The sequence below is a fragment of the Corvus cornix genome, chromosome 14 (genome assembly GCF_000738735.6).
Source record: "Corvus cornix cornix isolate S_Up_H32 chromosome 14, ASM73873v5, whole genome shotgun sequence".
In the NCBI taxonomy this organism is placed as follows: Eukaryota; Metazoa; Chordata; class Aves; order Passeriformes; family Corvidae; genus Corvus; species Corvus cornix.
In genome coordinates, this window is record NC_046344.1 from 8,024,978 (window position 1) to 8,038,526 (window position 13,549).

General features: G+C 57.9%; 1 protein-coding gene across 2 annotated transcripts in view; it reads right to left on the reverse strand.

The window, feature by feature from the left end:
- Nucleotides 1-13,549, reverse strand: part of PKD1 (polycystin 1, transient receptor potential channel interacting) — a 79,763-nt gene that overhangs the window by 4,810 nt on the left and 61,404 nt on the right. For both annotated transcript variants that reach the window (XM_039559992.1, XM_039559991.1), the window contains exons 23-44: nucleotides 12,828-13,430; nucleotides 12,215-12,371; nucleotides 11,717-11,969; nucleotides 10,994-11,189; nucleotides 10,212-10,382; nucleotides 9,715-9,858; nucleotides 9,004-9,214; nucleotides 8,315-8,441; nucleotides 7,518-7,634; nucleotides 7,318-7,367; nucleotides 6,958-7,160; nucleotides 6,337-6,442; nucleotides 5,690-5,808; nucleotides 5,047-5,249; nucleotides 4,335-4,529; nucleotides 3,978-4,117; nucleotides 3,275-3,402; nucleotides 2,432-2,597; nucleotides 1,725-1,850; nucleotides 1,393-1,567; nucleotides 655-942; nucleotides 196-330 (exon numbers count right to left, since the gene is read on the reverse strand). In XM_039559992.1, the coding sequence (XP_039415926.1) occupies nucleotides 196-330; nucleotides 655-942; nucleotides 1,393-1,567; nucleotides 1,725-1,850; nucleotides 2,432-2,597; nucleotides 3,275-3,402; nucleotides 3,978-4,117; nucleotides 4,335-4,529; nucleotides 5,047-5,249; nucleotides 5,690-5,808; nucleotides 6,337-6,442; nucleotides 6,958-7,160; nucleotides 7,318-7,367; nucleotides 7,518-7,634; nucleotides 8,315-8,441; nucleotides 9,004-9,214; nucleotides 9,715-9,858; nucleotides 10,212-10,382; nucleotides 10,994-11,189; nucleotides 11,717-11,969; nucleotides 12,215-12,371; nucleotides 12,828-13,430 (4,013 nt within the window). The remainder of the gene's footprint in view (nucleotides 1-195; nucleotides 331-654; nucleotides 943-1,392; nucleotides 1,568-1,724; nucleotides 1,851-2,431; nucleotides 2,598-3,274; nucleotides 3,403-3,977; nucleotides 4,118-4,334; nucleotides 4,530-5,046; nucleotides 5,250-5,689; nucleotides 5,809-6,336; nucleotides 6,443-6,957; nucleotides 7,161-7,317; nucleotides 7,368-7,517; nucleotides 7,635-8,314; nucleotides 8,442-9,003; nucleotides 9,215-9,714; nucleotides 9,859-10,211; nucleotides 10,383-10,993; nucleotides 11,190-11,716; nucleotides 11,970-12,214; nucleotides 12,372-12,827; nucleotides 13,431-13,549) is intronic.

Here is a 13,549-nt window from a genome sequence, read left to right on the forward strand (position 1 = left end):
CCACATGGGCCCTGAGGGGTGGCCCATAAATGGGCTGGGACAGGGACAGACCCTGGCCAAAGGTGCTGGTGGCAGGGTGCACATGGAGCACCCAGGGGACCCAGGGGCTTTGCTCATGTCATGCCACGGTGAGGGACAAGGGGCAGCAGGAGCACCAACAGCTCCTCTGTGAGGGAAGGGGACAGGAGTGGTTACCAGGAAGCCGAGCTGGGCATAGGCCAGGAGGAGGAGGGCAAAGGCCACCCCTGCAGCCATCAGCTCCTTCATGGACTTCTGGAAGGTCTTCCCAAACACTGACCATTGTCGGACGAAGCGCAGCTGCTGGGCAGCCTGGGAGGGGAGAGGAGGGAGTTACAGACACACCCCCAGCTCAGGATGGGTCTCTCAAACACATGGGAAACTCAAACCCCATCAGAGCACAAATACCCCAGTCCACAGGTTCTTTACAGACAGAATCAGCCCATCAGCCACACTTGGCTGAATTCCCCAGGGGAATTGAGGGCCCAGAGGCCTCAGAGACCTGAAGTGCACAGCAGAGACACACGTGGCCTCCCTGCCACCTGCTCTGCTCCTGCCAGGACTGTGCAGGGGTGACAAGCACAGGAGGACCAAAGCACCCACCACCCACGTGCTGCTCTCCCAGCCTGCCCGTACCTGCACGGTCAGGAGGAAGAGGAGGGATGCGGCCAGGCTGCTGAAGACGGAGCTCAGGAAGGCCACCTGGTAGAAGTTGGTGAAGCCCCTGCGGTTGCTGAGGTACCTGAGCCACTGCTGGTCAGCCAGGGTGGCCTGACTGAGGTGCACCAGCACCATGCATGTGGTGAGCAGGATAAAAACCCACTGGCCATAGTTGCCCCACAGGGTGAAGTAGGCTCTGCCTTCCTTTTTGATGGCCAGAGACTCCGACACCACGAAGTAAACCACAAACAGCATGAGGAAAACCTGGGGGAGGAACAGGGAGGTTACCAGGAGAGGTTATGAAGAGAGTACCAGGAGAAGAGGAATGGAGAAGCTACCAGGAGATGCGAGGACAAGCCCCGACTGCTGTGGCTGCACCAGGGGACCCCGCAGCGCCCCAGGACAGCAAAATCCCCCAAACCAGGCCAAATTACACCCCTGGACCACACCTTGTATCCTGCCCTGCCTTCCTTGCTCATCCAACACCCTAATCCCTCCTGAAGCTCCCCAGTGCCCACACCCAATGCCCCTGTAGCAGGATGGCAGCGCCCAGGGAACAAGGGCTCTGCTGACACCAAACCCAGGCAGGGTGACAGACGTGGGGACAAGTGGCCTCAGGCAGGGCGGCTCGAGTCCACAGTGACCAGCCTGGGTGAGGGTCCCCAGAGCCCCTCACGCAGAAAGCAGGGGCTGCAGGGGAGGTCCCATACTGACCATCATGAGGAGCTGCAGGGTGACCCCCCCACTGAGCCTCAGCAGGGGGAAGGGGCTGATGGTGACCGCGGCAATGGCCTGGCCGGCCCCAGGGAACTCCAGGCGCAGGGTGACGGCCACGTGCAGGTCCACGCTGGGGTTGTACTGCAGCAGCTCCACGAACACTGCCCGGCTCCTGCAGAGGGACAGGAGCAGCTCAGGGGCTGGGACACCACCAGCTCTGGGGCCACTGCTGGGTGGGACATCCATCCTGTGCCCCTGCGACACTCCAGCAGCACCCCTGAGGAGCCCAGGTGACAGCAGGACATTCCCTCTGCCCCTGCCACACTCACATGTTGTCGATCCACGTGTGCTGCTGCAAGAATTCCAGCTGAGCCCGGCTCTCCTCCAGGGAAGGACCCAGCTCCTGCACGTAGCCGCTGCTGTCGTAGAAGGAGATGTAGCCCCAGTACCAGATCCTGAAGAGGAAGAGGAGCTGTAGGTGAGGCTGAAGGACACTGGTTGCTCTCCTACATGGCAGGCCAGGAGCAAATGTGCAGATGCAGATCCTCCCCCTCAGGATTTATTTCACAAGACAAATTACAGAGGTGCATTGATCCACCTCATGTGCCCAACCTCAGAACAGCCCCAAGCCCTGTGGTGGCCCAGACTTGCATGGAGATGCCTCTGGGGACAAACCAGAGCAGAAACCAAGTGTGATTTATGCCCAGGATGCAGGACAACCTCCTGTCACCCCCTTGAGCAGAAATCCAGTGCTGCTCCTGGGGTGCTGGGTTCCCCTGCCCTGTCTGTGCCCTGGAAGGTGCAGAGTTGAACCCTCTGCCCCTGGGCCCCCATAACAGCACAACGCTGCTGTTCAGACCCTTTGGAATTTCCATGTCCATCTGCCCTTTGCCAGGCTCAGGGGCTGTGAGGGCTGGGAACAACCCGACGCACCTGTAAAGACCTTAGAGAGGTCTGTAAGGATCCCTGGAGGAGGAGCAGGGGGTGGGAGCAGGGGGTGGGAGCAGGGGGTGGGAGCAGGCAGGGCAGCCCTTACCCCGCTAGGTCGGGTGCTGAGTGTACCCACGCTGCCGTCCCATTTCCAGCCGTGCTCTCCCAGCCCACTCCATAGTCAGCAGTGGCAAAGATGTGCTGGTCAGTGCAGCTCCTCTGGGCACTGCCCAAGCCCTGCAGGATATCCTGGGCACTCTGCTGGCACTCAGCTGGAATGAGAGCACCCTGTGAGCCACAGGGAGCCAGCACAGCCAGTGCTGAGCTCACAGCACCGCCCTTCCTCCCAACCCCTCTGCATTCATCCCCACAAGTGCACCAGGGTGAGAGAAGGGGCATGCAGAAGTCAGGGATTCAGAAAAAGATGGATATTAACAATAAAAATAGAGAGCTGTCCAATTTAGGAGTCACGATATATCCATGCCACCAACTCAGAGTGGATTAGCTGGGTACAAGTGGAGGAGAACAGAGACATCCCAACTGGCCTTGGGTAACAGTGGACCAGCACTCTGGTCCCTGGAGACATCACTGGCTTCAAACTGCCAGAGGGCAGGATTAGATGGGATATTGGGAAGGAATTCTTCCCTGTGAGGGTGGCGAGGCCCTGGCACAGGTTGCCCAGAGAAGCTGTGGCTGCCCCTGGATCCCTGGAAGTGTCCAAGGCCAGGCTGGATGGGGCTTGGAGCAGCCTGGGATAGTGGAAGGTGTCCCTGGGTGGGATGGGCTTTAAGGTCCCTCCCAATGAAAACCATTCTGGGATTCCATGATCCACTGCTTCCATAACCTCTGCTGCCTCCCCTCAGCCCCAGTTGCACCCAGACCTGCCCACTTCATCCTTCCAGGACTGTCACCTCCCCCTGTGGCAGCAGAGCCACTGTCCCTGCCCTACCTCCCCGCAGCCGGAGCTGGCGCAGCCGGGCTGTCCCCAGCGTGGTGCTGTGGCTCTCCTGGCCAGAGCCATTGTTGTACAGGTAAGGCAGGAACACCTGAGACATCCACACCCAGAACTGATCCGACCTGCAGGGGGGAAGGTGTGAGATTGGTGCAAAGTTTCAGAGACTTTGGGGCACGAACAAGCCACACTGATGTGCCCAGAGAGCCAAGGGCTTTGCAGAGACACACTCTCAGCCCAGGGATCCCCAGAGCCAGACTGGGCTGCTGGGAGCTCCCAGGGGTGTGGAAAACCAGCCGGGAAAATTTAATCCAGTTAAACTTATGTGCAGAGTGAGGAAAGGCAGACTCTGGACAAGATGTCATTTCTGGCTCTCGTGACCCTGTTCATGACTATAAGTTGTGGCTGCAAATTCTGGAGACAGAGCAGCTCGTGTCTTTTCAAGCAGCTCCAGAAAGATCAACAACAACTCCCACAGCCCCTTCACACTGGGAACCTCTCTAAACCTCAGAGAAATTAAACTTTGCAATCCCCAAAGGCCCCTCTGCTCTCCAGTGGAGAACTACAGGGACAGACAGGACCTGCTGACTGCTGTGGAGCACCCAGCTCCAAATGGGCACCAAGGAACCTCTTATGGCAAAGCCTGTGGAGCACGACCCAAAAGCCAACTTCTCTGACCCCCCCAGGGGCTGGCAGGTACCTCTTGATGAGCAGGAAGTCGTTGCTTCCCAGCTGCTGTTTGATGGAGCTCTGCAGGAGGAAGGCCCGGCTGGTGCGGGAGGCGTCGCCGTAGTTGGTGAGCAGGACCACCAGCAAGAACATCATGTAGATGAGGAAATTCTGGGAAGCAGAGAGTAAAAATGGGATTGCATGGAAAGGCTGGATCCCAATCCTGCAGCAGAGCAGTGCTTTCCATGGCCATGCAACAGGATCAGACCCAGAGATGGAGAAACTGAGGCAGAAGCCAGAGCCAGGCACTCAGTGGATCCCAGCTGGACTGGGAGAACCCACACTCGGACGTGTCTCACCCCTGGGCACCAGGCAGCAGATGTCCCACCTTGAGCATCCTGTGCAGCAGTTTGACCTTCCTGGCCTCCTCCTTGGCCTGGAAGAGGGCAAATCCTTGTGGGGGCCGGACTTTGCTGATCCTCTCGGACACGTGTTCCACGCAGGGCTGCTCCACCAACGTGTCGTCCTCCTCTGGGTGCAGCCTCTTGGCAACCAGGGAGAAATAGAGGGCTTCCAGCAGCACCTGGGGCACAGGGAGAGTGCTGAACCTGCAGGGAGCTGTGCCACCTCAGCATTCCAGCAGCAGCTCCCATGGGCCCCTTGGCACAGCCAGCATGGCACAACTCCTACCTGGACCTTCAAAACCAAGTGCCACCAGCCCTCCCTCTCCTACTGCTGCTGGTGTCCACATCCTATCCTTCTGAGGGATATGGGGATGGGAGTGACCATTCAATGCACACAGTGTTCACTCTGACCTGATTTCATCATGGAAAGGGTTGTCAAGCATTGGAAGGGGCTGCCCAGGGCAGTGGTGGATTCACCATCCCTGGAAGTGTTCAAAAACCACATGAATATGGCACTTGGGGCCATGGGTTAGTGGTGAACATGGTGGTGGTGCTGGTTGATGGTTGGACTTGATCATTTTAAAGGGCTTTTCCAACCTTAACAATTCCATGACTGTGATTAGCAGCTGGACAATGTTAACTCCAGCTGTTAATTCCACGTACAGGTCTGTGCCGGTGCACTTGTGCCATCCTCACCTTCAGAGGCTCCCAGACCAGGAACGAAGCCAGAAAGCTGAATATCCCTGAGATGAGCCACATGAGGGCCACGCTGGAGGAGAAGCCCACCCCGATCCACACGGAGACGCCGGCGGAGGTGGCGAAGAGCAGGAGGCTGATGCCGTGAGCCAGGAGGGAGCACCAGGGCGGGAGCAGGCGCTTCCTGAATGTCTGGTCTGCAACTGGGAGGAGGAGGAGGAGGGAGAGTGAGTGTGAACATCACTGCAAAGGGTCCGGTGGGCACAGGAAGGGCTGAGCTCAGCACTCATCCCAGCAGAGAGCCTGCCACCAGTCCTGGGTGAGTTCAGAGGGATCATCCCACACATTTCTACGACTGATGGCTGCAGAGAGTGCAGGGAGCAGAGTAACTGGGGAAGGAGGGAGCAGAGCCTCCCCAGGGGACACTGCAGGGACTGTCACAGCACAAGTGCTGGCCCAGGGCTTACTGAGATCCAGCCTCCAAGAGAAGCTGGCAGGAAATAGCACCGATATCCCAAGCAGGGAACAACCCTTCCTAAGGCTCTATTTTATTTTCCATTTACCCCACTGTGCCCCCCCCCAAAGTGCTGTAGTGTGGGATGGGCCCTGTCCCCGCACACCCCGGGGGGCACAGCCCTGGTACCTGTCCAAGTGGACTTGGCTGATCTGCTCACTTCCCTGGGAGGAGGGGCCACGCTCTGCCCTTTGTCGTTCAGCCTCTGCATCATGACAGTCTCCACCTTCTCCCCGAACACGCTGGACCTGCCAGGCACAGGGGGAGCCTGCTGAGAGCTGTGCCACTGCTGGCTCTGTGCTGAGCAGGCTGGCACCACGGGGGCTGAACTCCAGGGCCAGCACCAGTCCTGGGACATCACACATGTCCCCAAGGCACAGACACTGCTCTGTGTCTCATGGACAAGGCCTGACAGTCCCTCCCTTCCCTTGGCCGCCCACTCTGCAGTGGCTGGTGGTCAGAGTGTCCTGGGCACAGTAACACGACAGGGATTTGGGTAGAATCTCCTTCTCCCTCCCACCAGTGCCATGAAGTGAACCCTCATCCCAGCACTTTGCCCGCAGTCCGGAAGTGCTGGAGACACAGCTGGGGCTTTAAGGGACAATCCAGGTGGTTCCTGGAAGGGTGGCAGTGCTCTCCTGGAGCTGTGGCTGTGGGGGCTGCAGGAGTCATGGCCAGCAGGAACAGAGTGACCCGTGAAAGTGTCCCAAACCCAGCTCAGTTCAGCTGGGTGGGAGGCTCTGACTCCATGGGGGCTCTGCTCCCCAAACACTCACAGGCCTGAGATCAGATCTGTTTCTGCCCTCATGTATGGCCCCAGGTCCTGGGAGTGGGAGATGCCACTGGCTCCATCCGCCAGGATCTGCCGGATCAGATCCTCATCTGGGAAAGAGAGAGCACAGACAGCGTTGGCAGGAGCTCAGCACCCAGCACCACACCAGGACACGGCTCAGCCATGTGGTGGAACTGGGGAGGAGGAGGAGGAGGGTCATGGTGATGTCCTCCTCCCTGGGACAGCCCTCCCCTGCTCTCTGCCCTCCAGTTCCTGTCTATCCCAGCTTGGCCACAGAGCTGGGCAGGGAACTGCTGGTTCAAGAGGCCAAGTTCTCCTTCTCCAGCCATGTCCAGAGGCTCTAGGACACACTGTGTCTTTGCAGCCAGTGAGGAAGTTCTGCTTGCTTGCAGCATTCCCATGGGAACACGCCTCTCCTGGCTCCCAGTCTGCTGGCGGTGTGGGACCACCCACCTCAGTCTGACGCCCACCAGGATTTCTGCTTTCCCAGACTAAAATCCCACCTAAGCAGACACAACCCTCCTCCCCTGCCCTTCAGAGTGAGGCCAGTGGTGATGGCAGCAGCTCTGTTGTTCCACCTCTGCCCTGAGCCGGGGGGGCTCACCTGAGGCCGAGAAGTACCGGGGCTGCCCCTGGTGAATCCCAAGGGACAAAGTGTCCTCCTCAGTGGCCAGTGGGGCCTCAAGCCCCAGGTGGCGGCTGGCCCGGCCTCTCTTCAGCTTCTGGATGGTGTTGCCCATGATGGAGGGGTCACTCAGCAGGTCTGGCCAGCTGAGCAGGGCCTCGCTGGAGGGCCACCGCACCAGGCTGTGGAAAAACAGGAATGGGGGCGGTCAGGAATGTGGGGAGCACAAGAAAATGAACTGTGTGGGATTGTAGAGAGAAACAGCTGTGGGAGCACAAGCCAAGCCCAGCAAAGCACAGACTAAAGTCCTGCTTGCTCCATCCCCAGAACCCCACTCACCTCTTGGAGTCCTCCAGGAACAGATCTGTTTTGGTTTGCTCAGAGAAGGCCTGCAGGGAACAGAAACGTTTCAGGAACGTGACACAGGTTTGTGCCTGGTGAAAGCAGCGGGTTGGGAACATCAGGAGTCACTGAGCTGTTCTTAACCCTGGGCCCACACCTCCAGGAGCCTGCCCAGCTGTGGGGAGGGAAGCAGTTACCTCTGCCTGGAGCCCGGGGAAGGTGGGGAAGGAGCTGTCAAGGACTGAGGAGTCCAGGTAGTTATCGATCTCCAGGGACTGCTGGTCTGAGTGAGTCACTGTGTGGCTGATGGAGACCTGCAGGGCACACAGGAGGGACAGAGGTGACACTGCCACTGCTGCTGAGAACAGGCACATGCCCATCCTCCACGGCCTCCCAGACACCTGTACCCACACGTGCCACAGCCAGGGCCACCCAAGTCGTCTCAGTTACAAGCTCCCACGAAGTCCCCGAGTTTGAAAGCTTTTCCTGTGTGCTCTCAGCAGCATCAGCCACATTTGCTGCTCATCACTCCCTGAGCAGCTGGCTGCAATACTTAATGGGGCTGCTAATTGTGCTTAACTAGTCGTTAAATCTCCAGCTAATCCCTTCCCAGCTGCCTCACCACAGCTCTGCTCAGCCAGCTGAGCTTAGACCCAGGGCAGACATCAGAGAGGCTCCACTGAGCAGCTCCCAGGCTCTGCCTTTGGCATTTGGGTGCCTGTCACACACTGAAATCCTGAGGGAAGAAGTGCCTGAATAGCTTCTAAAATCTGCCCTTTTGGTGCCTGGGCACTGCCAGAGTCCAGCAGTGATCTGAGCTCAGGGAGGGAGGCAGAGACCAGGGAAGGGTCTGGCCCTGGTGCAGCACAACCAGGCAAGTGCAGAGCCAGGCTGGAGGAGTGAGGTCCCAGGAAAGGCAGAATTCAGCCTCCCAAAAGCAAACCTGGTGGCCTCCCACCCATCTGAGCAACCTGCAACCAACCCCGCTCCTTACCTTGCCACGAGCCATCCGGAAGAGAAATAAAATGACCAGGTAGAGAGGGTAAACCACCACGCTGGACACCAGGCCAACAGCCACCGTGTCCACGCTGACAGGGATCAGGCTGGAAACAGCCACATTGCTGCAAGGAATTGAGAGGGATCAGAGACAGATGTCAGCAGAAGCATTTGGGGTTGTCAGGTAAGCAGACAGGAGACTGAAGTGCACAAACAGGAATTCCAGATGTGCAGAGAAGAAAATGGGCCTGAAAACCAAAATCAGACTGTCTTTGGTCATCCATCATCCATGGCCTGGTCCCAGAGTCCTTAGAATGGGGAGGGCAGACTCAAGGCATAAGCAAGGAAGCTCTTCCCAGTGGATGGAAGATGTGTCCTGCCCCAATGGGACAGGCAGGGGGGCCCTGAGCAGGTTGGGACTGGGTGGGGACACACCTGAGGTGGACATTGCCCACCATACCCTTTACACACCTGAGGTGGACACTGCTCACCACACCATGCACACACCTGAGGTGGACACTGCCCACCACACCGTGCACACACCTGAGGTGGATGTTGCTCACCACACCATGCACACACCTGAGGTGGACACTGCCCACCACACCGTGCACACACCTGAGGTGGATGTTGCTCACCACACCATGCACACACCTGAGGTGGACACTGCCCACCACACCATGCACACACCTGAGGTGGACGTTGCTCACCACGCCGTACCACACGGCGTTGGCGCAGAGGAAGAGGAAGATGAGGAGGCAGCAGCAGGTGGCCCTCTGGACGCGGGTGAAGCGGGAGCGGGGTGGGCGGTCCCACAGGGACAGCCACACGTGCTTCTCGAAGAACCCGCGCTGCAGCTCCGCCACGAAGATCCGCCAGAAGCTCCTCAGCTCACTCTCACCTGGGGACAAAGTGACAGACTCAGGGTGGCTGCACCACTGAGGGGACCTGGCTGGGCTGGCCACGTCCCTCCCAACAGACTGGTACTCCAGAGGTATCCACACTGCATCCACAGTGTCCCTCCGCATGCAGTGCTCATTGGGGATGAGTGGCTGGAAAAGCTGCCCAGCAGAAAAGGATCTGGGGGTGACAGTGGCTGAACATGAGCCCAGCTCTGTCCAGGTGCGCAAGAGGCCAATAGCACCTGGCTTGTACCAAAGACAGTGTGGCCACTGGCCCTGTCCCTTATGCAGGGCACTGCTGAGGTACCTCCAATCCTGGGGTCAGTTCTGGGAACCTCACAAGAAGAAATACATGGAGGGGCTGGAGTGTGTCCAAAGAAGGGAACAGAGCTGGGGAAGAGTCTGCAGCACCATGAGAGGCTGGGGGAGCTCAGCCTGGAGAAAAGGAGGGGCCCAGGTGCCAGGGGTGAGAAGGACCCAGGGGAGGTGGAGCACTCACTGGCAGCAAACACCTCCCTCTCCACCAGGCCATCGTTGTCCTCACTCTCCACTGACAGCCAGTCATTCACCAGGAAGAAATAGCTCTTGCTGCTCTGCAGGTCCCGCACGATGACGTGCTGCAGGTACCACGAGGGGCTCAGTCCTGAACGGGGAGAGACGAGGGAATATTTCACGGCACACATTCCCTGTGTGAGCCTGTGAAGCTGAGGGGGCCACAGGAGCACTGTCAGTGGGACAGCAGCATTTCTGTGCGACGTGATTGTCATCGATGGGCACTGCACAGTACCCACGAGGGAAGCATGGCACAGCCAGGTCACCCTGAGGTGACATTTATGGTCACAGCACACAGGACATTGCACTGTCTGTGTCTGGGGTGGCACCTGGCCAGTCTGTGAGGGAGACTCCATGTCCCCCAGCAATACCCCCCAGTCCAGCAGGTCACCACAGGCCAGGTCCCCCTGTCCAGGCCCAGGACGTGGCCCCTCCATGTCCCACCTTTGTTGTCGTGCCAGATGCGGATGCGCCAGATGCTGCCCAGGCTCCGCTCCGTGGCGATCTGGAACACGTCCAGGCTGTTGCGGTGGAAGGCGTTGTCCCCATCCAGGTGTCTGTGGCCACTTTTATTGTCCACCCCATACAGGGCGATGCCCACGTGGGCCGTGGTACCTGCAGGGAAGGAAGGGGCTCTCTCAGGGAAGCCCACCCGAGGTGCAGCTGGACCCCAGCACTGCCTGTGACAGCTCTATCACAAACCCAGCCCCCAAACACAAGCCAAACTTTGTGCCTGCCTGCTGCTGGGAAAGATTCCAAACAAAGTAATGGATCCTGGAAGACAGCAAAAGGATCCATCCAAAGGGCCTACAAGGCAGGAGAGGGTCAGAAGTGAGGAACAATCTCTGCCTCTGCAACCACAGCCCAGTCAAGGAAGGCAGGATGAAGGAATTTCTCTCCTGAGTGGTTCCTTCCAGCAGCAATTGGTTGTCCCACCACAACAGCCAGTGGTGGGAGAGCATCGCCTAGTGGAAGGTGTCCCTGCCCATGTCAGGAAGTTGGAACCAGAAGGTTTTTGAGGAACCTTCCAACCCAAACCATTCTCTTGACCTGCCCCATCACCACACAATAAAAACTGGGATGCTGTGGGAAGCCCTGGACTGAAGCTGCAGCTCAGCTCTGGGCTCCGTGAGGAGCGTTCAGAGCGTGACATGCTGAGGTGGGACCTCAGGTGAACTACAGGTGTTCCCCTGGGAACCAGGCATGGGAGCAAGCTGTGGGCTCACCTGACCCTCTGCCCCAGCCCGTTTTCACCAGGATCTCGTATTTGTACATCCCGTTCTTCCCGCAGAAGGGAATCACCCCCACGCGGTTCATGTCGATCATGTCCAGCTTGTGCACGATCAGCGCAGCCACCGAGTAGGTGACAAAGCACATGGCACATGTCAGCAGCACGATGTAGTTCAGCCCTGGGCCTGGAGCCTGGAGAAAAGAGAAGTGTTGAAAGGCAAGCCCAGGAGGATCCAGCTCCCATTCCCTGCCTCCTTCCTGGCCATCACCCCGCTCACAGACGTGGCCCCGCACAGCCGGCAGCAGCAGCTGCCAGGAGCTCCCTGCTCCCACTCACGTCACAGGGACAGAGCGAGGAAGAGCCTGGATGCCCCTGGGATGCAGGGAGCAGCTGGCAGGTGCGACTCTCTGGGATCAAACAGTGCTGGGTGACAGCTGGGAGGAAAGTTTTGGCATCTCCCTAAGAGGGAGACACAGTGCGAGGTGTCCAGGCCAGGGAATAAAGCCATCTGCAAAGGTCTGTTTCCAGCCAGGATTCCCAAGCAGGGGACACAGCTTCCCCTGAGCTGTGCCCATCTGCACCTCCCAAAGGCTCCCAGATGCCTGTGCTGGTGCCAGCTTAGACATGAAGCCAACAGGAGCCTCAGGCTTTGCTCCAGGTGACGACAACCTGTTCCATGTTTGACAACACTGCACAGCCTCTGCTTTGCTGTACTCACAGGAAAGATGAACTGGACAGAGTTTGGGGGCACAAAGAGGCTGGCCCCAAAGGCTGTGAGGTGCTGGGTCAAGCACACAGCCTGGTCTGGCCTGGTCTCCTCCAGGGGGACAATTCCCTCCGTCTTCCAGCGCTTCTCCTGCTCGCTGAAGTACTGGCACAGGGATGTGTACAGCCCCAGGGTCACCTCCACTGGCGACCAGCTGAAGTGGTTGGTGATGTTCAGGTAGTACTTCTGGTTAGGATCGTCCGTTCTGGAGAAGGGAAAGAGCAAGGAGATGATTCCCCCACATTCTGGTGCAGGTGTGTCCAGGGTAAGCATCCAGCTGCAGGGGCAGGGATGCACTCACAAAGGAGGAAAAGCCCAGTGAACATGGTGTAATTTACACCCTTTGGCAGTGCAGATACTCAGGGGTTCCACAGACCACCTGAGCAGCCATCACATGCATCCACAGCACAGCCTGTGGCTGACAGGAATTACCAGGGAGGCTTCTCTTACCTGGGTGAGGTGAAGAAGGTGTAGAGCTTGTGGTCACTTCCAGCCAGGGCATCCAGGCTGATTCTCTTGGAGGCAGAGCAGTTGTGCTCATTGGGCTGGGGCTCGTGATGGAGATAGGCCATGATGAAGGGCTCGGGCTCACTGGCCAGGTAATGCTCTGTGGGGAGGGGAAGGAACAGAAGTGGCATTAAAAACCCCTGGGAGACTCAACTACAGGTCTGCTGCCAGCACTGGGGCTCAAGGAAGAGTATAAGGAATGCAGAAAGTTGTGAGAGATGCTTCTCCAGACTGCGCTCTCTCAGTGTGCACCTCAGAGGATCCCCAGGCACTGAATACCATTGGACCTGCCCGGGACAGGGACTGGACAATGCCCTCCAGGGCTAACGTGGCTCAACAGAAGGGCTGGGAAAAGCAAAAGGCTTCTCAGGGCCAGAATCCACAAGCAAGGATGACACTGGGCACTGGAGATTGTCCAGGATAGCCAGAACCTCGACCACACAGTGTGGAACCTGCTGCCAACACCTGGCATCCCTTCCCCCACCAGTTATCCCTCACACCCAGCTCTCCTCTCTCACAGGAAGAATTAACAAAGAGATGGATTTGTCTGAACTACCATTGAGGACTCTGTAGGTGAGCTGGAAGTGCAGTCCTGCTTCCCTGTTGTTGCTCTCCATGATCACAATCAGGTTCACGGACGTTCTTGCCTCGATGACTTTCGTACCAGCCACGAGATTTTTGGGGTCTGTGTTGTTTGAGACCATCACAGTGATGGCTTTTTCAGAGTCCAGGCTCCCGATGGGGATCTGCACCCCGTTGTGTGTCTGGAACTCCATGGAGGCGACCTTGGTGGACACGGTGTAGTTGCTGATGTACCCAAAAGGGAAGGGATTGGAGTCCACTTGGAACATGACTTGGATGACATCCGTCAGGTTGGAGAGAGTGGAGTTGAAGGCCTGGGGGATGGAGAACTGGCAGTTTGGTGTGTTTTCGTAGCAAAGCAAGTTAAAGGGGTCAGACCTCTTGCCTGTGGCCTTAATTTCTCCTCCCACCAGCTCAAGGGGCTCTTCGTTCAGCACCCGAGATTTCATGAGGATTCGCATCAGGCTGGAAGACAGGTTGTAGGCTTTGGGAGCCAGCAGCAAATTGTGGGAATCAGCAAGCAGCTCCTGGGGCTTGGATTCTTGTGAAATTGTATTGACAAGGTGGATTAGGTCACCTGCCAGGAGAGAAATGAAAAGGAAGTGGTAAATAGCCTGGATAACTGCTACAGTCAGGAGAACACCTGACACCTTCCCAAAGCAATCAGACAAGGCTTTCCTTGCTGTCTTCTCACTG